Source organism: Lotus japonicus, chromosome 5 (assembly GCF_012489685.1).
Source record: "Lotus japonicus ecotype B-129 chromosome 5, LjGifu_v1.2".
Classification (NCBI taxonomy): domain Eukaryota; kingdom Viridiplantae; phylum Streptophyta; class Magnoliopsida; order Fabales; family Fabaceae; genus Lotus; species Lotus japonicus.
In genome coordinates, this window is record NC_080045.1 from 48,615,867 (window position 1) to 48,638,907 (window position 23,041).

General features: G+C 36.8%; 1 protein-coding gene across 1 annotated transcript; it reads right to left on the reverse strand.

Moving 5' to 3' along the window:
* Window positions 1-376: 376 nt before the first annotated feature.
* Window positions 377-13,982, reverse strand: LOC130717626 (putative ion channel POLLUX-like 2). Its single transcript, XM_057567936.1, has 24 exons — window positions 13,785-13,982; window positions 13,042-13,106; window positions 12,252-12,373; window positions 10,531-10,817; window positions 9,611-9,682; window positions 9,183-9,258; window positions 8,973-9,071; window positions 8,740-8,894; window positions 8,545-8,649; window positions 7,799-7,885; window positions 7,344-7,428; window positions 7,096-7,243; window positions 6,573-6,649; window positions 6,404-6,484; window positions 3,717-3,899; window positions 3,515-3,628; window positions 2,453-2,548; window positions 2,237-2,360; window positions 2,101-2,177; window positions 1,941-1,988; window positions 1,780-1,849; window positions 1,611-1,684; window positions 909-1,019; window positions 377-829 (listed from the first exon to the last, which is right to left on the reverse strand). The coding sequence occupies exons 1-24, from the start codon at window positions 13,880-13,882 to the stop codon at window positions 728-730; spliced, it is 2,556 nt and encodes an 851-aa protein (XP_057423919.1). The 5' UTR covers window positions 13,883-13,982; the 3' UTR covers window positions 377-727.
* Between the last annotated feature and the right edge of the window lie 9,059 nt (window positions 13,983-23,041).

Sequence of the window (23,041 nt, forward strand, 5' to 3'; positions counted from 1 at the left end):
TTAAATAATAATCAGTAAAATGAATTTCATCTTTTCAATTATTATTATTATTTTTAAAATTAAAAGAAAGTACGTTACGGGGCCTTGCCCCAAGGCCCCTCCTTGTAACCCAAATAAAAAGTACGTTAAATAAAACCAAATCAATTAAAATGATTCATATATAGCAACATGGACAAAGTAGACTTTTGAGAGCCTTTTCTCGTTTTTCATTTTCTTTCAAGAATTTCTTTCCATAGCAGCTCACTCATAATTTTCTTTCTCACCCCCTTTATAACCTAACCATGCAAGAAAAGTTACATTGGTTTTTGTGTTTTCTTTCAACATATATTATTTCTCTTCCTTTTCTGCACTACCAAACGAAGCCTTAGTGCCACAATTTGTAGAGTTTATAACACTTTGATTTCTATTGTGACACTAAACAATTAATGTGATAAGTACAAAAATTTGGTCATGGGGCAGAATAGTAGCTAAGGTGTAGGTCTGCGCTTTATATGTAGATGTAGATATATAGATTAGACAGCCTGTTTTAACAACTTATTGTCTTATTCATAATGGCTACATAAAATTGAGAGAACAACTTTATTCCAAGTGATGAAAGAATGACACAAGAATACTCAGCCATCCTCATTCAATCACACACCTCCAAGCATTTACCCTGATCAATGTCCCCAAATTTGAGGGGTCAGAATTTTCCTAGATTTTCCTTGACATGATTAGAGCTTCAGCATTACAACACGACGGGTTGTTCTCCTTCCAGCTCAGATATCACTATCAATGAGTCAGTCATTTCAAGAGAGAGGGGTTCTGACTTGGGAACTGGATTGATTACCTGCAAATGGGAAATGTGTTGTGTGAGTAGCATGTTCAAATGAATTATTCCAAATAAATTTGCACCAATATTGGCATACATTCTTGTTGTTCTTCACATAGCCTATGGCTACTTCTCTCCTTAAATATGCTCTCTCAGAAAGCTCAGTAAATGATGGATTCTCTCCTTCTTTCATGTAAAGGCCAATGTCCTGTAGTAAGAAAATAAAGGTGAATCAGCTGCAATGCTAAAGCAGCTATAATGCACATTTCAATAGAAAGGTCCTCACTACTCAATGTTGGTTGTTTCATGGTGTAGGTTAATGCTCATGATCTAATTTAAAGGACATATACTTTAGAGTATAAATAACCAATAATGATTCGTGGACACCTAACACGGGGACACCAGCAGACACTCCAATGTGATTTTTTGGGGTGTCTACTGGGTGCCCCTTTTGTGCGGGTGTCCATAAATCATTAGCCATACTCATAAATAACATGCTTGATACACAGATTGGTGCTGTAAGTAACCCCTTCCAAATCAATTTTATCATTTATTCACTTCTTAAGGTATATTGTTATCAAAGTAAGGAATGTAGATTACAGAGAGGAATTCATCCATGATATGAAATGGTAAGGTAGGAAAATTTTAACAAAAGCATAACATGACACCAAAAACTGATGTTGCACAGTCATATAATGATTCATTCATGTGACAATTAATACCTTAATATGCATTATCTTCTTGGGATGAAGTGGTATGCAAAATAAAATATCACAATCACAACATGAGTAGATGTTACCTTCACATATATTTCATCACCGTCTGCATTTAGTACGTCTTTCCAAACTTCATTCAGTTCACTGTTCTCCGTCACTGTTTTTCAAGTATGAAAATTAAATTCAATATTGATACAAAAAATAGAGTTCAACAATCAAAGCCCAACCAAGAAGAGAACAAAGATTAATGACCCTGAGCTGTAACAAGGCTCATTATTTCCTCTGCTGCAATATAGGTCACTGATGGCTTGATTCTAGTGATCTGCAACATTTTATATATAATCACCATCATCAAAACATACAATTTTTAAAATTTCAAAGATAAAGCAAACACCAGAGAACAAGAGAATTACTTGTTTCCCCAATTTTGAATCAACAATTTCTGCAACTAGATTATGCACCTACAAAACAGTTAAGTTAATCCAACTAGGCTTTTCCCTCTCTACTCATAAAAACAAGATTTTTTTCAAAATGAACAATTCCTATCACCGTAAGAAAAGGTAAAATTATCACCTTGACTCCTACTTGGTTGCAGATATTTTCAGCAAGCAGGAGAGAAAAAGCAGATAGCTTGTCTGCTTTAGATGGATCTGCAAAGAGAATAGTCAATGGTAGGCCATTTTCATTCACAAAAGTTGTGCATTCTTACCTCCAAGAAGCCAATCTCTGTCAGGTATGACAGCAATTGACAAAGGAATATCTTCCTTCTTCAAAGAACTCTGAATATTCAAAATGGTTTCCTTTAAGATGTCATAGTCCATGGGATTTCCAATCTGTCAAATTCGAAAGAAGTGAAAGATTGTATCAAAAGACAGACCACATTAAAAGAAATTTGAATACATTAATTGACTGCATGGGAAAATACCCTATGAGAAACTCGGACATTCTTGAGTTTGTTAGGACCAGAGATTTTGCTTTCCCTAATAATCCTGTCATTTATTGGTGTGTCTGATAGTATTTCCTGCACATTATGTATGGGGTCTGTCAAGTGAATGCATATATACAAATTAACACACAATCATACAGCACAATAAACCCTAAGGCCTAAACAATATCCAATGTTGAGAATCTGCGGGTGGTTCAAAATTAAGATCAGTCCACATTAGAAGTATCTAGCTGGCAGGATAATGCATTTTATACTAACAGAGATATTGCAAACTGTAGGCCCCGTTTGGGAAAACAGATTAATTAAGCATAAGCTCTTTTTCATAAGCTATCCTGAATAGCTTATGAAAATAAGCTCAAAACAGCTTATGGTAGGCCATAAGCTGTTTGCATAAGCTCTCCCAAACACTGGCATAAGCGCTTATGCTATCAGATAAGCTCAAATAAGCTCTTCCAAACGGGTAATTCCTTAAAAAAGCAATTGCACTTGACGGACAACATCAATGTTCATCATAGAAACTTAGAATCATCTTCAAAAAAAAAAAACTTAGAATCATACAGTGAAAGTAGAACAAAAATAAGTATTGTGATAAAAAAAACTCTTAAGCTGACTATGAAGCAGTCAGAATATGAATTTTTACTTTCCCCTGACAGGCAATAAAACTTTTTAAGATGCAGGAATGGAGGAGGATCACAATGCATTTCAGGTAACCTACACACATACTATGTCTTTCCAAAATATTAACCATTTTTCCATTAAATTCCTTAAAACTTTTCATTTCCAGGATTGGAGATTGTTTAAGGCCATACGTCTTCAAATCATACACTCACAGAAGATGTAATCGATGAAGATTCAAAGATATGTAAAAGAGCATACCAAAACACTTCCAAAACCAACCAGGATTGTAGAGTACTAAGCTTTTTGTTGTTATTATTTGGGGGCTAAGGGGAAGGATACTTAAGAAGTTGAGGTTTATTTGTTCAAAGTATACACGCAAAAATACGTAGATTAACAAAGATTTCAAGATATCTAAGAACATACCAAAACACTTCCAGGACCAAGATAGTTATCATACTCTTGAATCATGTCTACAACATCATGTCGCCACCCAAGTAAAAGAACGCACTCTTTCGGTCCTAGACTCCCGTCTGATGCCTACATGGGGATTATCACTATTGATTAACAATTCAAATAGTCCCTTCCTATTGTAAACACGTAGACAATGTAGAACTGGAAGTCATACCTTTGAGCCTGATCTGTTAGGACGTTTTACAATATTAGCAAGTCTTAATTTGCTCCTTTCGATGGCATAATCAACATCTTTTTCAAGTAGTTCCTCATTATGAATCCCATTCTTTCCTTCTTTCAAGTTTGGGGGTACAAGTCCTGGCATTTTAGTATCCTTAAGGGATGCAATGAACAATACCTAACGACAAAAGATGAGTGATATCAGAACACAGGCATGTAAACTTTGAGAAATTAACAATGCAGTAAAAATAAAATCAAACAAACAGGCCTTTGTCCTGGAGGTCAACTGGTCAACAATTATTAAAAAGTTTACAGATGCTGAATTAGTATTATCTGCAAGTTTCCCTCCCAGCATAAAGTTTATGGATGAGAATAGGCAAAAGGAAAAAAAAAATCAGGTCTAAACACCAGTTACATGCAACAAAAAAATGCGGACTTAGTTGCTTCTTTGTCCATAAATATGTTAAATATTTTCAATTAACCCCCCCCCCCCCCACACACACACACGCACAAAAAAAAAAAAGAAAATATGAAGATGTACATTGTACAGTGCATATGAGGCACCTGCACGACTGTTTATAACCCAAATAGGTCCAACCTTTCCTTGGACCTCGGCATGGTGGGTGCTTTATAGCACTTGGTTGCCTATTTTTTTTATAGCTAACCAAGTATTCACATCTTGAAAAAATTTCCTCTGGTAAGAGTAAGGCTTGAAATTTATCTATAGTAATTTAGGTATAAGTGCACTTTGGGTCACTCTAGTTTCAAATATGTTACATGTTCACACTTTGACCTGATTTCAATGAACAATGTTGCGCTTTTATTTTCAATTGATGTATAGTAAGTTCCTCAGCCAACATGCCACTGATATAATAATGGGTTCTAAAAAATACTGCTAGTTTGATATATTAATGGGTTCTCCACAAGAGATGTCTTGTGATTGTACTATAGAATGTGTACCACATCAGCTATGTACTTGTAGTGAGAGGATGATGGCCTGCATAATTGAGGTGATACACATTCAATGGTAAAAAACATATCATTTCTCTTGCTTTGGGAACACGTAAGAACCATGTTAACAGCAGTGCAACATTGTTAAAAGTTATAAGGGAAAACAAAATGATTTTTTTTTAAACTTGGTGGACAACTAGTGCAAAACCAATAGTACAATTAAGCCTTACATAAAGTTAGGAAAACATAGTAAAAGAACTACTAGAAATATAAGTCATATCATTCATGCGTCTTCAACCAACATCCTACTATCCCAAGTTGTTGGGTCAATAATGATTTTCTATTACATTTCTAACACGCCCCCCTCACATACGAGCTCAGTGGCCTTGATCAATTGCACAACCATTGTGAAAAATTCGTCATTACATACCCAATTGGCTCCTGCATGAACAATGCACCACATACTTGGGGGCAGTGAAGATCAAACTATAGACCACTAGATCATAGAGTTTCTGATACCTTGTCATGAATCAAATATCTCAAAAGCTTATACTTTTAGGATAATCGGTTCATGACAAGGTATTAAAGCCTATCCTAGACCTGTTTTGTTATTGGGTCACCCATGATGGCCCACCTGCAAAAGTTTAAGAATAACGTTGCTCACGTTTGTTCCAGCAAAAATTTAATGAAGTCCATTTGGCCTGTGACTATACTAGAAGAAGTTATTGAAAGTCAATCTAAGTTGTAGATATCTTATGATTGGCATGATGGTGTTTCTATAAATATCGTCTTCAATCTCCACACTCCAGATGTCCAAACCTGAGTGCGATGAGGGTGTTTTGAGATCTCACATTGACTAGAGGCATGACTAAGGAAGTCCTTATAAAAGGTAGGACAATCATCATCCCAAAGCTAATTTTTCGGGTTAACTAGGCTTGTAGAAGTTCAAACTTTAAGAATCAACCTAGCTCGCAATTGTTCTAGAAAAATCTAATAAAGTCAATCAGCCCTTTGGCTATCCCAGGGGAAATTGTTTAAAGTCTATCTAGCCTATAGATATCCCATAATGGGCATAGGGCATTTCTTTAAATGTCAAGTTCGCAAGATCCACGCTCTAGATGTCCAGTGCTGGGTGTGATCAGAGACATGGCCAAAAGAAGTCATTATAAAGAGTAGGAAAATCCACACCTAATCTCAAGAAGAATTGAAGACCTGTAGATATACAAAAGCTGTAAAGGATATTCAACCGAATATATGTTTCTATGTGCCCATAGTCACATAAAGGTAAATATCATAACATAATAAATGAGTCAATACTCTCTCGCTCTCGTAACATATTTAAGCAATATAAAATGATACAAGTTAATTTGTAATAAACATGATAAGCTAGGAGCTAGGTGAATATCCTGTTCAGAAGGCCAAAGTTTGTTAGTGAGGGAACTTCCTTGAGGGGAACTGTCAAAATGTGGTGCAACTTTTAGATTATGCCTGGACAGGTAATTCATTGTGTTCTAAATTAGTCCAGTCTCTAAATCATATCTCCATTTCCAATTTACTGACTGTTTGATCATTGATTATTTTCTGATTTCAATCTACACATACAATTGTTGGATAAAAAGATCTGGAACATGCAATTTAACCAATGAACTCCCATAAAATCAAACAAAAAGGTAGAGTGGACAGACATGATATAAATATGAAATAGACTTGGCAATGTGTTAGTCAACATACCTTGTCAGTTTGCTGCAGAATTTCGTCATCGTTGGGGTGAAAGTATATTCTCCCACTCCGGTAAAGGCCACAGACAACAGCCTGAAATAACATTCATATAGAGAGTATTGATGTAAAGTATATAAATGGAGTTTGCAGTCGAGAAATGACATTTGAAGAAAGTAATTACCTCATGTAATCTATGTCTTATTTGCCTGTATGTCATTCCTTCTAGATTAGGCAAACTGCAAAGATTGAATACATTTTCTGCAAGTAGAAGTAAAATAAAATTCACGGACGAATACATGTAGGGCAATAAAAAATTTGAAACATGTTTTTAACTGGTTTCAAATATAAGGCAATAAATCTCAGTCTCCTTTCCCGTAACACCAACTAAACTAGGAAATGGAAACCTATACCAAAACTTAAGGCTAGAACCATAAAAAACTACAAAGGGAACACCTTAATATGTTCATTTACATCCATAACAAATAATTAAAAAATAGAAAACCATAAAATGAATAATTAGGTAATTGCTAGGTCAATTCACAAATTATGGAAAAACGTTCTGAACTTATCTGAAATCTGTTCTGAGTTATTTTTGGTGAATAAAACATATATAAAATACCATAATAGAAAATTCAAGAAACTGGTAAACAATCAATCCTGACAAACATGGAATGTGTGACATGTAGAAAGCATGAGTGCAGTACTTCGATAGTTGAGTAAGTGCCTGTAGATCTTTACAAGCCCCTTCTGCCGAGAGCATTGAACAAACAATTTGGATGTTACATTTTCTACTGGCTCTACTTTCAATGCCGAGATTGACTTCAACAATTCACATGTCTTGGAACTCGAAACCTACATTCATTTAATAAGAAAATGTCAAATGATGTTTTCTTCTCTGCATCTCTCATTTTTTGTCTTCAATTTCACATAAAAGTTGGCATGAGTAACAAACCTCAACTATGGTAGGGACAGAATCCATCTGTGGAATTGGTTGAAGTGCTAAAACAGAAAGAAATGCATCTGTGTCAACTTCAAACCTAACATAAAAAAAAATGAAATCAATAGACCTCATTAGAGTGAAATGCAGCATATGACAAAAACTAAGCAAAAATTTGTTAGTCTACTAAAACAACTCAAGCTATCTATGTGAACTACTGAACCTTATGAGGCTAGTTATTGTCATAAATGGAAACGTCACAAAAAAGCTCCTCAACTACTACAAAAACTGTTTAGCAGTTAGGACAATTGGAGAGAGAAAGTGTGTGCATTAGAAAGAGGAAGAGGATTGCCATATAATGGGATGCAGAATTGCAGATGATTTACTAGGCTGAAGGGGTCAGGTGATTAAAATTTAAACTGAAATATAACCACCTTTAGCATTAACAATTTAATTAGACCAACTCTTACCGCTCCCCTTTAGTCGGCAGGATAATTATTGCACGAGCTTTGTTGGCTGCTGCTCTTTCAAATGATTTTGTTAAACTAAGGCTGCAACTGTAAAGCCAGAAATTTCATGTATGAGGCGCGAAAGAAAATAAGTTGTAAACCAATTAAACACATGACTATATGACAACAATTCTTTAACTTTGTTCTTACATAGTTTAAAAATAAATACACACTATTTTACGTACTGCAGGGACGCATGGTCCGAGTTGGTAACCTTTCATTAATGTTGAGTTTGTCAAGTGCCCTTTGAATTGTTTAAATCAGTTAATACTAATTAACTTAGTATCAAAAGTCTAAAAAAGAGTGTTAATTGAGCTCTTTTGTTGTTTACTATCTTCATAGACATATAATTTTTTTAAAAAAATTGCAAGCCATATAAGAGGGTGAAGAAAATAAATCCATGAAAAAAATAAAAACTAGATAGAACAAAAACCATGTAAAATAATACACGAATGTAGCAAAGCTACTACTCTATGCATATTAATAGGCAATAAAGCTAGAGAATAAGCAATCTCTCATTTTCAATTTATTGGGGATTGTGATCTCTTCACCCATTCTATTTTACATTTTCTAAAAATAAGCTTTACGCCTTTACCAAAATCAACCAAGTGGTAGCAGAAAAATCTGTCAGCAGTCCTAAGCAAGGAAAAAATGTATTTCTACAAAAGGTGCTTCCATAACAGAAGGAAATCATCCAACATCAATACCTCTTGGTAAGGACATCAATATGATTCAAATCTTTTGCAATATTATCAGCTATCCTATCAATTTGTTTCCTCGGAAGATCAGACATAAGAAGGATTCTCTGCTTCCTGCATACAAATTGAAAAGCATATTACAGAAGCCAGCTATCAGAAAACAAGATTAGGGCAATGGGCAACTACCTTCTCCGAGCCATTTACCTAGCTGTAGCTGTGCCTAAGCGGACAGAAAATTCATGATACTTATTTAGCTGCTTTAATATGAAAGGAAGATGACTGTTCATCCCACAAACAATGATATGATCAGTCTCCAGAACTTGCAATTGGGCACCCTCCCTGAGCCTTTGCATATTATTCTGTTGGGAAGAATCAATTAGTCACATGCAAAGAAAAGAAAACCTTTCTTAACGAGTCCTTAATGCTCAAGATCTTACCCTAAATTGTTCCGTCATGGTACTTAGAAGGCGAGAGTAAAACAATATACCCCATATTGCAAGAAGAAAGCCAATAACACGCTCAATACGCGTTGGTTGCTACAGGTCAATAAGAAGTATGTTATTTGGCTACATATCAAATGCTTATAAGCAATTTGAAAGGAGTCAATAAAAAAGCAGATTATGAAATCCGCAATAAGATCAACATACTTTTAAATGAGTAGATGATGAACAAAGGCACGCCCAGGCTTCCCAGACACAATCTTCCAGAGACTGCTTATTACCCCTGGATAATTTATTATCGACCCAGATTAACAGACATTTATGAGCACAACAGCACTGGAATCAAGTACTATTCCACCATGATTTTACGCTGCTAGGATCTAACTAGGTTAGTGGCAAAGAGAGCCATAAAAATGAACCCATAACTTAAGTTATGCCAAGTACAGCAGAAAGAAACCACTAACAAATAAAGAAAGGGCATAAGTACCACCTGATTGAATTTGAATAAAAATTAAATCTTATTTTATTCCTTTTTGTCAAGGGTGGAAAGTGGAGACAATATTATTTACAGTAAGGAAGCCACAATAATAAGAACAGGTTAACACTTTCAAAACAGTGCATTTATGTATGATTACCTGAGCTTGAAGAATAGGAGACCACCGATGACAACAAATGAGAAGCATGCTATAAGGAGAACCACAAAGAACCTGAAAGAGCTCATATGGTTATTACAAACAACAAGCATCTGTACATCATTAGTTTTATATACCAGGAAATAGATTGTAACATAAACAAGACCCATGGTACCATTCATAGACTAAAGCCATTCCAATGACACATTTTCCTACCAAGTATTCAGACAAATTCTCAGTTAGCCTTCCTGAGCAATGCAGAATTTCCTACCCAAAGGTGATTGGTATTGATCCTTATTTTTGTATTCCTCTCTAACCATAGTCATATGCACTAAAAATCCCCATAAAGATCCATGTTTCCAGAGGATCTTCCACTTTTTTGGATTTTCCAGAAAGCTCCTGAGATGAATCACAAGTCACAACAGTTTTCCCAAAAGCCTCCAGAAGAATCATGCCTTATATTAAAAATGAAACTATCTATTTCAAATCCTCCAATATAACTAATAATGCAAGAATAGATGACTGTAAATCCCAAATGCTGCCACTCTTTCACAAAGAAGGTTGGTTTCTGTATACAGTAAATTCATGAACATTATAACCAAAATTAATAATAAAATAGCAACCAACTTGTGAAATCTTCCTCGTGACAAATACACCATTTTGGCTTGACAATCCACAAAAAGTTCACAATACCACAACTCATTTGCAAGAAGATATATATAGCATATTATGCCTTGCAGCAATGTCATATCAACCCACTGATGCTGTTATATAAAATAATTATCTGATACTAATAGAAATACAGCAAAAGGATGAAAAGGATGCAACTTATAAGGCTTTAGTTATGTGAGGAGTTTAAAATCTATTAAACAATCAGTATGTTAAAAGTTCCCATCCAAGTAAATAATGAAGTGAAAACTTACGTGGCTACATTTCTCTCAAGTTGTATGTTAAATAAGTACAACAATCGTGCTAAGCTCCATCTAATATCGTACAAAGAAGGCAAGGACACATCTAATTTAAGAGGTGTAGGTTTGTTCAAGGTGTTAGAAACACAAGCAAGGGGCAAGCTTGCGGCACTAAGGGTCTGAAGCATGTCTTGTAGCATTGGTTGGACAACTTTTATCATCAGATCAACAAACTTTGTACGTGTCAATCTTAGTATGAAGTACAATGACATATATTGTATCATGCGTTTAGCCTGAGGACCCTGCAGCACATCCAGTATTTTGAAGGATTTAGCAAACACTAAATACTGCTAAGTCTAACAAGACAAATTCAAATAATATTATACATCCATTAGTCCAAATTATTTGAACATAAAAGAATTATGATACTGAGTTCAAAAAAGAATCTGAAGAACTTCAAGGACAAGATTAGATTCTAGAAAGCATATTTATTTCACTTTTATATAATAGTAGAAAGAGGCAACTGATAACAGAGAAGAAATATTGTCATGATATGTTCAAAGAGAATCGTCAACATATACTTGATAAAGACACCTTTAAAACCTGCAATATAGTCAGAAACCTTCCATATGTTTAGAAATTTATGAGCATATCAAACCATAAGTTTAATAAGACTTTGAAAAGTTCGGAATAGAAGCTCAAATTATAGAATTAGTCATGAACGAAATACGAACTTCAACGCTTCCACAAAGTCGGCTAACACACTGTTGAAACTTGAAACTATGAAGCTTTATAGGTATAAAGATGAGAATATTAATAAAGCTCACTCAAAGTTCAGGAATTCAAAGAGATGTCATTTTCAGGGATAGCCACAAAATATTCCCCTACAAGATTGTCTTATCTTCTGAAACTATCTCTTAGAATATGGGTTAGGCCTAACTCGATCCTAAAAGCTAGCTCATGGTGAGGATTGTTCTACCCTATGTAAGGACTTATTTGGTCATATTTCTGGTCAATGTGGGATTTTTCAACACCCCCCCCCCCCCCTCTCATGCCAGGACTGGTCATATCCAATATTGCAGTTTACCCTTAGTATCTTTCCTCATCAAACCATGCAAGTAAACTTTGGTCCTAAGTTTAAATAACATGTTATGTATTTCCAAGTTTCTATTATCTAATACACGTTGTCATTAAATAAATAATCAAACCATCTTTTTTTATCATCACAACTTCAAAGTTGCTACACCCAATAGTACTTGTTTCTGACCACCTCAAAATTCTCAGATTTTTTTTATCGATACATAATGTCATACAATTTATAGTTGTCATTTTTCCCCAATTGCAAATATTGAAATTATCATGTGAGGAGATGAAACTGATAACCCCAAAAACATTTCCAAAAATCCTTACATGTGCAAAAGAAACAGAATAACACGGAATGAATAAGCAATCTTACAAGGAGGTACTTTTTAGCCAATATCACTATCATTCAGTTTACTTTTCCATTATCAGACACAATCTTCAGCTTATCAAAAAAAAATATCAGACACAATCAATGGGGGAAATTTAACAAGTTTAATGCTTAAAATACAGTTACTAGCAAGATACACTACATGCTTCAAAATTAGGAATAGACAAAAACCACCAAAATATTAATGATATAATACTATATAAGATCTTTCTCTAAATATAAATTTGAACAGCAAAAAGTATAAACAACAGGATGAACTTCATACCTGAGAACTACTTTTATTTTTCTCCATCCAAATGGACTCGGTGCCCAAATTTTCTTCAACATGTTTGTTAGTTTTGGAATTTGACTTAACGTCTGATCTGTGAGAATCAACCTCCCATCTCCCTACAGGATTTTCATCAATTCACATTTTAGTTTTGGGTAAGAGCAGCCAATCAAATGAGTCCACAGAATATATTTCAAACCGATATATATCCTGGGAAACAATAACAAGGGAAATAAAAGAGCAAATAGTGCAAATTCTCCCAAAGAAAGGGAGTCCTTTCTTCCATATGAAGCTAACATAGTGCATAGTGCATAGTGCACAGTTAACAGATAATAGACCCAATAAGGAAATTTGAAGATATGCAGTAGAAAGAGCAGCAAATAAACCACTCATTGGAAATAAGCAGACAGCTAATACCAATAACAGCTTATAGAACAACATAGCCGAGGACTCAATTGGAACCTTTGATAAAATAGAAATATATGATCTATTAAATGTAAACAATTCACAACTCGCGACCCATCCTTGCATTTTGAAAACTGACAATCTGACATTAATTGGATTACTCATTTTATAATTTCATCATAGACACAAGAAGCAAGGGAGAAGAGTATGTAACACATCAGAATAACCGGACTTGATCTGGATTACATATTGATACTAATGAAGCCAAAAATAATATCCAAGTAGGTACATAAAAACTTAAGATTTTATATGCTATCAATCTTTTGATAAAAACTTATCAGAGAAACTCCATCATTGTTTTCTCTTGACTCACGGAGCTTACCTTCACTGTGTGCTCTAATACCATACTCATGTAATGCTGAAGATTTGGTCCAGGGCATAAACCTCCTGTGGAGTATCAGGGGTAATTAAACAAGATTAACCCAAATAACATACTCATTTGGAACTGATATAGAAAAACCAATTTATTAACATTTAGCAAGAGAGGGAAAAATGGGTCAAAGATTATACTTCTCTTCTACCTTGAGGACATGCAAATCCAGTGATGAGAACAGTAAATTATGGTAAGTATTTCTATCGCACTATCCACTCAAAAAGTTTTTTTTTTCTCTGGTGTCAACCACAGTATCCCACAACCGATAGCCGTGAGACTAATCACTCGCCCCACTGTTAGCGCATTAAGCGATAGGAGGCTACCAATGAGTTTTTGTCATTTGAACCCTCAAATAGTTTCTTAATCGACCAAGTGCTGAACCACTATGCCAACCCAACTGGTTCACAAAAAAAAATCTACTATTTCCAAAATTAATTATAACAAACCTAAATTTACTAAACTTAATTCTACTAAACTTTAAAGTAAACGAACCTTAAGTATTTATCAATGACAGAAACAATGGACAGCAAGAAACAATGGAAAGCAACATTAATTGTAGAGTAAATGAACCATTTTCATTGTTAACAATGGAAAACAACATAGATTCCCTCAAACAGTGATGAAAACCGATCCAAAATCCAATATGAATGTGTATAAAAACAGAGACAGATTGAAGATGATGAAAAAAGTACCTAATTGGATTGGAGTTCCTGGTGATTGATGAGAGATGGGTGGTGTGCCTTGGAATCCATGGCGGATTGCTGGGCACGTGCAAGAGAGTGAGAAGCATAGCTCCTTGTTTGTTTGTTCAGGTGACTGTAGTGTGAAGTCAATACACTACAGTTTCAGAACTATCAGAAGTATGGATGATACTCATGATTTTTTATTATTGCGGGGTAAGGTAAAGCTCACATGCCACGAAAAATAAATAAAAAAACACCTTTGTAGCATGATGTCATATATATACTTGTTTTAATCACATTGCCAACAACAATGATTAATTCTTTACCTAAGTGCTCGCACCGAGCACTTGCGCTTCATTCACATGTGTAAGGATCTAATCTCTAATTTTATGATTAAGAAATGAAGTGAACCGATTTCTACATTAATAAATATTTATTTGCCCGTAATGAAGTCGTCAACATCCCTTTCACGATTTAATCACATTTCACATTTATGTGTAGGTCTTTTCAAAAAAAAAAAAAACATTTATGTGTAGGTGTAGCCTTGGTGGACCATAGTCATGTGATTATACACTCAATATTTTAGAGTTTTTCGAATTTATTATGGTTACAAGTGAATAATTGTCCTTATGTATCCAGTGATGGACCAGCTTATAAAACAAAAATATCCAGTGATGGACTAATAATTTTAGATGCAAATAAAATATTTAATTCTAAAGAAAATATTAAGAATTTATTTGGATTATTTTTTGATATTTTGTTAATTACAAAAGTTGTTCTCTAAGTTCTGAGTATCTGAGTCAAACGTTAGAAATAATTAGTATAGACTCAAGAATTGTATTAGCTTGTTCGGTCATGATGTCTGCCCGAGGAGTAAGATGTACACAACCATCTAAGTCCAGAGCATTTTGCTTGCAGTGGACTTGTGATTCGTGAAGTCTAACATTTTCTTTAGGGTAAATTAATGTTAGAATAACTTAGTAAACATTTTTCTTAGTGGACTTGTAAAGACTAATCTCTCCTTTAGGTTAGGTCAGTACTAGAATTGCTTCACAACCCTCCAAGTCATAAGTAAGCTGCTTGGCCGAATTGTAAAGACTAATTCCTTCTTAGGTCGGGCTAGTGCATGCTAGAATAACTCAGTATGTGCACAATCCTTAGAGTTTTAAGCATTTTTTTAGTGAACTTGTGAAAACTAATCTCTCATTTAGGTTAGCCGAATGCCATAGCGTAAATTGATATGTACACACCCTTTAAGCCCTTAAGCAAAATCACTATTTGCATCAATTCAAAATCTATTAGTACGTCATCCAATATTATATTTATATATATATATCCCTTATAGTTTAAAAACTTTAATTTTACCTCTTAAGCATTTCTCAATACCATCATTAAATTTTTAAAATATCATAAAGCATCTTTAATTATTTATTTATGTTTAATATGTTAAGATCAAATAAAAAAATGAAAAAAAGTCTCAATAGATTTTTTTTGTCAAGATTATATAAATATAGAGAAAAGTGTTATAAAATATACAAAATGGTTGCCCTCAAGCTTGACTGCAAACATACATATATATAGAAAAAAAAAATTATAAAATATATAAGTTGAAAGTATATATATAGATATATAAAATGTACAAAATGATTGTCCCCCCCCCCCAATCTGGACTGAAAAAAAGCATACATATGTAGAAAAAATCTTATAAAATATAGTTGATGAAAAGAAAAGTAGATAATATTAAGTTCATATATTTTTTATAAGCAAATTAAGTTCATATAATTGGAAAGTTAGATATGCAAAGCTTGACAGATTTTACATTCCTTCCCAATGGGTCCTTCTTAAATTCAATAATACACAAACAAACGAACAAACAAACGAACAAACAAACTCATTCCATTTATGTTCTGATAAATGGCTCACATTTATTGTTTTGTGGAATTACAACACTTTTCACATTTAATTTGTTTTGCTATGATGGGTTGGAGAGTTGGGTGGGGACCGGGTTATTGCAGACCACATAGTTAGATATGAGATGAATATGCACGTGCCTTGGGCCCTCACTCTCAGTATACCTAACACTCCTACTCCTAGTGCCTCCCACTTCCCCAAAAGAGCTAACAGTGTTGGACAAGGACCTGCCCAATAGGTCCAAGTATAAAAAGCATTTAAATTCTCCTTTTAAAGATTGATTCTCGAATTTTTCAAGTCATATGTTTATTACTTTACAAACTGCAAACCAGTGCTCTAGTGCCCTCTATTATCTGCTAGGGCAAAATCTAAAAGGAGGGCAAATTGATATTATAAATTATAAATTAAACAAATAAAAAAGTACACTATAACTATTTTATTTATCTAAATCACATAAGATTTATTTTTTTGTAAAATCACTATAGCTTAAGTGATTCATAACACATGTCAAAATATTATTAACTCATCCAAAATTGATGTGATTTTATTCAATATTTACTATGAGAGATTTAGACAACCTAATTTTTTTAAAATGTAATATTTAATTTTTATTACTTTGACTAAGCTTATGGGAAAAAAATATTGTTGAAGTACGCCTAAGTTCTTTGACTCATTATTGACGGTCTCCTATACATATGAGAATAAATATTTTGTTAAAATAATATCTGATATTACCATATATTAATCTATTACTTCTTCCTTTCTAAAATTATTGTAGTTTTAACTTTTTTATTTTATTCCAACATATCAAAAGCATTTTATCACATTCTCTTTCATTCATGTCCTCATTTAATATTGTATCTCCTAGCTACCACTTCTTATTTCCACCAATCACAATTCTCACCAATTAGTTGACCAATGATTTTCATTTTATATCTTTCATATAACTCATATTGAATAAGGGTGTTTCAGTCAAATTATAACATCAACTAATGAAGTCTTAAACTTTGTGCGTAACCTTAAACTACAATTGTTTTGGAACGGAGGAAGTACATCTTAACATATCTCTATCATATTTTCACATTATTTTCTCCAAATTTGTTATACCCCAATGTATAATTGTTTACACGGATTTTTGGTAAACAAATATCCTCTTAGTTCGACTAAAGGAAGTTTAGATTCGGGGTCCTTTTGAGAAAACGCTTTGCCAAAGTGTAGTGTGTGAACGAGTGTATTCTCGACAACAATAAACAACTCAAACGAAACTGGACTTTATTGAATATGAGTCGATTACAAAACAGTCAAGCAAACTAAAATAGCATGAAAGCAAATTTCGACAAAACAAGCTACACACAAGAACTGGAAATCAACAAACTGAAATGCAGGGAAACTAAAGCGTTGGTTCTGCAACATACTCCTCCATCATCACGTTCTGCTCTCGAAGTCTCATTGATGCGGACGTTTAGAGATTTTGGTGAATTTTCAGAGTTTTTAGTTGGGAACCTCTTCTTCTGCTGCTGCTTCCTCTATTTATATTGTTCTTTCTGCCCATGTTCTTGGCGGTTTTCCTTGGATGCACGATGGCTTCGTGGGTTTTGAATTTTGGCGCCATACCCCACGTTTAGCCGATGGTCTTCGCGCACGTGACTCTATTGCCACGTGGATGGTTCTGAGTCGTGGGCAACCGTTGCTATTCGTGGCATCGTGGGTGTACGCACGTGCTTGTAGTTGCTTGTTATTCGGTAACTGCCTCTTCCATTAAGACGATCGAGATTTCTTCATCTTCTGAGTGTGTCGAGTTATGGCTTTTACTACCTTGTCTTTGAGGGACATCGTGTGCTGAGTTGCCGGCTTCGCCCAACCCTTTCTGTCGAGAAACCACTTTTGCACCATGGTGTCGAGAATTGTAGTACTTGTAATTTTGGCTTAACAGTTGCCCCCCAAAAATGTTGGTTGTCGACTGCTTTAGCTCAAAGACACCAAGCATTTTTTTTCTTATCGCAGCCGTTCGATTCCAACGATTCAAATGCTTTGTGCTCTCGACCATTCGATCTTCAAGTCCAATCGGCAGCCATAACGTCTGATGACTTCTCCACTAGCTGACAGTTATAGCCTTTTTAGGGCCATGATTTCACCTATGCCAAAAAGCTGAGAGGTGACATGAATTAACTAATAAAATAATCGCTTGGACCCCAAATTTTTATAAATTGCTGCTCAATGCGGCTTGGGTTCCGTTTTCCCTTCCGTTTATAAATACCCTCTTGGTATTCCTTGTTCAAGCTTTACTCTTTCCTCCAACCTGCAACTTCTTCTTCCAGACTTCATCACTTCATCTTCTTCCGTCTTCTCTGAAATACTTGCTGCGTCTTTCAATGGCTTCCAATCCTGAGCAAACCATTCCGTTGGCCACTGAGCTTAAGCTGGATGAGTCCAAGCGCGTGCGAATCCCAGAACCTCCCAACGAAGCAGAGAAGAGAGCTATCTGGAAATCCCAGGTACTCATTCCTTTCTCTGTTAATGGTACTTTACGCGCCATTTTGGGCCCTTTGAAAGTAGTGAAGCATGATAGGCCCAATAGTCTCCCTGAAGAACATGAATCATTTCACCCTAGCGTTAGGGGAGAGGAGCTCATTTTGGCATTTCAACCCTCTTACCGTATGCCATTTCTTTCTGACCCAAAACGAGCCTTTCGTTCAGCCCCTCCTAACCCTTCTGCTAACGACAAGGCCTACCTGAAATGGTTAGATAGGGTTGAGGGAGATAAGAGACAACACTGGAAGGATGTAGGGATTCTCGACTTGATTCAGCTGTCGAGATCTCCAATCTCGTATAACCCTGCTATGCTGCTGAGTGCACTTTATTTTTGGGAGAGGTCCACTAATTGCCTTCATGTTCCCTTTGGTATGATCACCCCCACCCTCTTGGATGTTGCTGCTATCACCGGGTTGTGGCCCATTGGTGATGATTATCACTCTGCGCCTGCTCCTGTTAAACCCATCTCGATCCCTACTGACAACGTTTCTTTTAGTCGATTCATTAAGGACCATTATGTCGAGAGTGGTGAGGTGTCTGATGCTGAACATGTCGCTTTCTTGCTGTATTGGCTGTTTGCTTATGTCTTTTGCACCAAATCTTTGCGCATACCTGCCAAGCTTTTGCCTTTAGCCAATCTGCTGCACGAGGGTCGACAACTTGCTATGGCTAGGCTCGTCCTTGGCAACCTGTATCAAATGCTGAATGAAGCTGTCGAGGATATCCGGAATACTAAGACCGTCTCTCTGAATGCGGCTGGACCACTTTGGCTGTTTCAACTTTGGTTGAATGCAGTCTTCGAATCTCTTCTGCCGGTACAAGATAATCCTCTAACTGTTTCTAACACCAGGATCGATGCCCACAGGCTCGAGACCCTGACCCCTGCTTATGATGCGTCGAGTTTCGAAGCTGATTTCAGGAAGTACTTTACCATGTTTCTCGAGCTGAAACACTACCGTTCCAGTTTCTCTCCTTACAGCAAGGCTATTCGTGGCCCTTTCTGGCTGAGGAATTCTTATCCTAATGCCTCTGACTCTGCGTTGCCCAAGGAGCACCACATCATACTTTGGAGGACCCTCTTATCTCCTAGGGTTTTAACTGTGGGCTTTGCTAGCAGTGACTACACTCTATGTGGCTACAACCCTCAATTGGTTTCTCGACAGTTTGGGCTTAGCCAAGTTCTACCCAACACTTTATTTGACAAGAGTCTAGTCCTGTACCCCGAAACTATTAAGAGGGCTTCTGTTTTCGACACGACTGTTCAGTTTTATAACAAGAGACTCCTCAACCTGAGCCCCTTCACTTACGCTCCTTCATATTATGCTACTAATGCTTTCAAAGCCTGGTGGTCTGAGTATTGGGCTCAAATTTCGAAGCCCCTCGTCGATTGTCTGCAATGCATGACAGATGCTTTTCTTTTGCAGAAGCAGGATCCGAAGAAGACCAAAGGTATGCACCTGGCAGAAATTCGATCTTTTCAAGAGTTCTTTGGTGTGGTATATTACCCAACTCTTCGCCTTCGAGATACAGTTGTGAAAGCAGCCCAAGTATTAAGGCAAAAATGGGAACTTAAAGCCAAGAAATCCAAGTTAGTGGTTCCTCCTGGTGAGGAAGGTCTATCTTTTGTTATTCGAAAAACTGGCTTTAGGTTCCCGTCTTTGCCTACGAGTAAGTTTGCATTGGCTTTTCCACCGGTCTTGCCTAAATGGGTTGACCATGTAAACATAAATGTGTTGGCCAATCAGGCTCTACCTCCTCGAAAGCGAGTGACTTGGACTAAGTACCACCTATGGAACTTTCCGTATCATGTGCCCGTCGAAATCTTCAACCACATATCGCTGAACATGCGTATTGGTCAAGGTAATACTTCGACTTGGCCTTGGTTTTCCTGTTTTACTTCTTAATTTTTTTTTTTGTTTGCAGCTGAAGTCATTATTCGACCAGCTCCTCAAGTTATTTCCCCAGTGGCTCATTCCTCCAAGGACAAGCCAGTCGTGATTGAGGATGATGATGATGATGATGAGGATGATGATGTCAGTCTTGCTGACAAGCTCAAGGTACTTTCCTCATGCTTTTACCTTTTCCTTTTCGATTTCCTTGGATTATGGGCTGACGTATTTTTCGACAGAGTCGAAAACGGAAACCTAAGCCTGTTGCTTCGGCCAGTCAGAAGAGGGCCAAGGGGGTTGGTGTTTCCACCCCTAGTGGGGCTTCTAAGTTGGCATCTGATGCTCAAACAGAAGTCGATGACAAAGAGGGTGGTGGCGGCGCCGCCATTCAGGTATGTTCTCCATTCTCGAGGGTACCTTGTGACATTTTTAACCCGTGGTTTCCTAATCTGAGTCATCTCTTGTTTGTTTTGTTTCCTTTAGACTGATGTTCATGAGCACTCTACTTCCAATCCTCCATCCCGTGAGAATTCCCCAGCTCCCATTCCTGCAAAATCCAAAACTGAAGGTGTCGAGAAACCTCCCAAGGCCGCATCCTCAGCTAAACAGACCTCCACATCTGAGGGAAGGAGGAAGGTCAGGAGCAAATCTCGTCATAAGTCTCCTCGCCGTTCCAGAAGCTCCACCAACTCGAGCCCTTCTAAGGACTCTGCTTGCCAGGTATCTTTATACTTTTCATGTTTTGTTGACTCCTCTAATATGCGTTTTACTTTATCGAAAGGGCATTAAAGAGGTTTTTCTTGCAGGAAACTCAGGGTGCAACTTCTCCCATCCGCGAAACAGAGCCTCTTCCAGGCAAGGATGACAGCCCTATGCCTCCTCCAAAATCGACTACCACTGTGCAACATTCGCCTCAAACCAAGGGTGGCTCTTCATCTCATGTGTCTAGTGAAAAGCTCGACACTTTATTTGAGGAGGACCCGCTGGCAGCTTTGGATAACTTCCTCGATGGCACCTTGGAATGGGACTCTCCACCCCGTCAAGCTGATGCCACTGCTGAGACTGCTCAATCAAGTGGGGTAGCCAATTCTCAGCAAATCGAGGAGAGTATGGGTCGGCTGAAGGCTATTGTCTTCGCCAATGGGTTTCTCGACCAGATCCAAGCTGATCCTCAAGCGAGCCATGCTGCTAAGGAATTGCTTGTCTTCCTTCTTGGCCAAAAACTCGATTCTCAACAGGCTGCTGCTTTGGCTAACCTTCAATCTTTTTTAGTGGATGCTTCAGCCACCTTTCATCAAGTCAAGGACGTTGGTCAAGCTGTCAGCTTTAAGGAAGCAAAAGTCTCTGCTGGTAAAGCTCAAGTTGCAGCAATGAAAGAGGACTTCAAGAAGTTCACTGCTAGGAAGGTTTTGATCGCAGATGAAATCTCTGAAGTCGACATCAAACTTGAAGAGCTGCATCGAGAGATTACCAAACTGGAGAAAAAGCGAGCTGATTTGGTCGAGGAAGGCCCTGCTGTGAAGGATCAGTTGGATGTGCTTACTAAAGACTCCAAGGCTCTGATCATCTCGACAAAAGAGGTTATCAAGGAATTGGAGATTGATCAGGCTGTGAAGAAGGGTCTCGATGCCAAGATTGCCACCTTTGCTGATTGTTTGAACTCTTTTAAAACCCTGCTGTAGGACCTTTTTTTTTTATTAATATGTAATGATGGCACTATTCTAACCATGGCTATGCCAATTGCGTGTAATATTTCGACAATGGTTTTGGCACCTAAGCCATATAATTTGACGTTTAATTTGCCAAGTCTTTTCAGTTTCCACTACGCATTTATTTTGACGGCTATTCATTTACTGTTGCATCGTTCAAACTTCCTTGCACCCCCTCACACAGTCGTCGCTTTGTTTCTGGGGAATGAACCAATTTATTGCAATCTTATACCACGTTTTCTTGATTCAATGCAAGTCTTTGTTCATTAAAAGCCAAAGCTATTCACGATGGTGGTGGTAATCTGCATGGCCTATAACCGTAAGATGAAGAGTTGGCAACTGATTGCCATTAATTAATGCATTCCTTGGTTGTTACCCTATAAATAGAGCGTTTTTGGTTACTTCTTTTCAGTAACTTCTCCAAACTCTCCCTTGTTTCTTTTCCAGAATTCTTTTCCTGCTTTCATAAATCCCTTCAGCCATGGCTAGCCGTCGTGTTCTCAACCAGATCCGAAACTTGGCTTTTGATCAAGACTTATTCTGGGAGTTGCACTCTTTCCTTCCTTTGGCTGAAGAGCTTACGGGGCTCATTAACCAACTTCTTTCGAGGAATATTATTGCCTCGGTAAGAATTCCTCTTCAGGAGTTCTTGAGCCTCCTGCATGAAGCTGTACCTCTATATGAAGAACACCGGGAGCTTACTGCTCGAGTGTTCTTTGCTGAACACCAGATTGACGAGAAGATGGAGGAATTTGAAGAGTTGAAGGCTGCTCTTAGCCAGGCGGACCCCGAGGGGAGTGTGGGAGCTCTGAAAACCTTGGTGGACAAGCTTTCTTCTACTGCCCGTGAAGAGCTGGATATTTGACAGGAGAAATCGCGACTGGAATCCCAACAAGAGGATGTCTTGAGGCGCATAGAGCCTCTTAGGGCCAGATACAATAGTTGTAGGGCCAACCCTCCCTTTTAAAATTCCTTTGCCATAGTTGTAATGCTCTATTCTACTCAATAAAACATTCGCGTTTGGCAATTTATTTTCTTTTACTTCCTTATTCGATGTTTATCTCATGCAATGTTGGCTTATACGTTTTTAAATATTTGCTATTTATCGTCATTTGTCGATTACCTCCTAATTCCTTAATCGAATAAGCGTTGTTTAAAAGTACTTTCTCGACTGTAAAAGGGCCTTCCCAGTTTGGGGCCCACTTTCCATAACGTTTATCTTTTT

Bases quoted from the DNA above. Each gene is read 5' to 3' on its own strand.
- LOC130717626 (XM_057567936.1), bottom strand. From the start codon at position 13,882: ATGCTTCTCACTCTCTTGCACGTGCCCAGCAATCCGCCATGGATTCCA. The intron at 3,900-6,403 runs GTATGTTGACTA...TTTTGTCGTTAG, and splicing joins TTCTGCAGCAAACTGACAAG to GTATTGTTCATTGCATCCCT. The intron at 1,850-1,940 runs GTAATTCTCTTG...AAAATGTTGCAG, and splicing joins ATTCAAAATTGGGGAAACAA to ATCACTAGAATCAAGCCATC.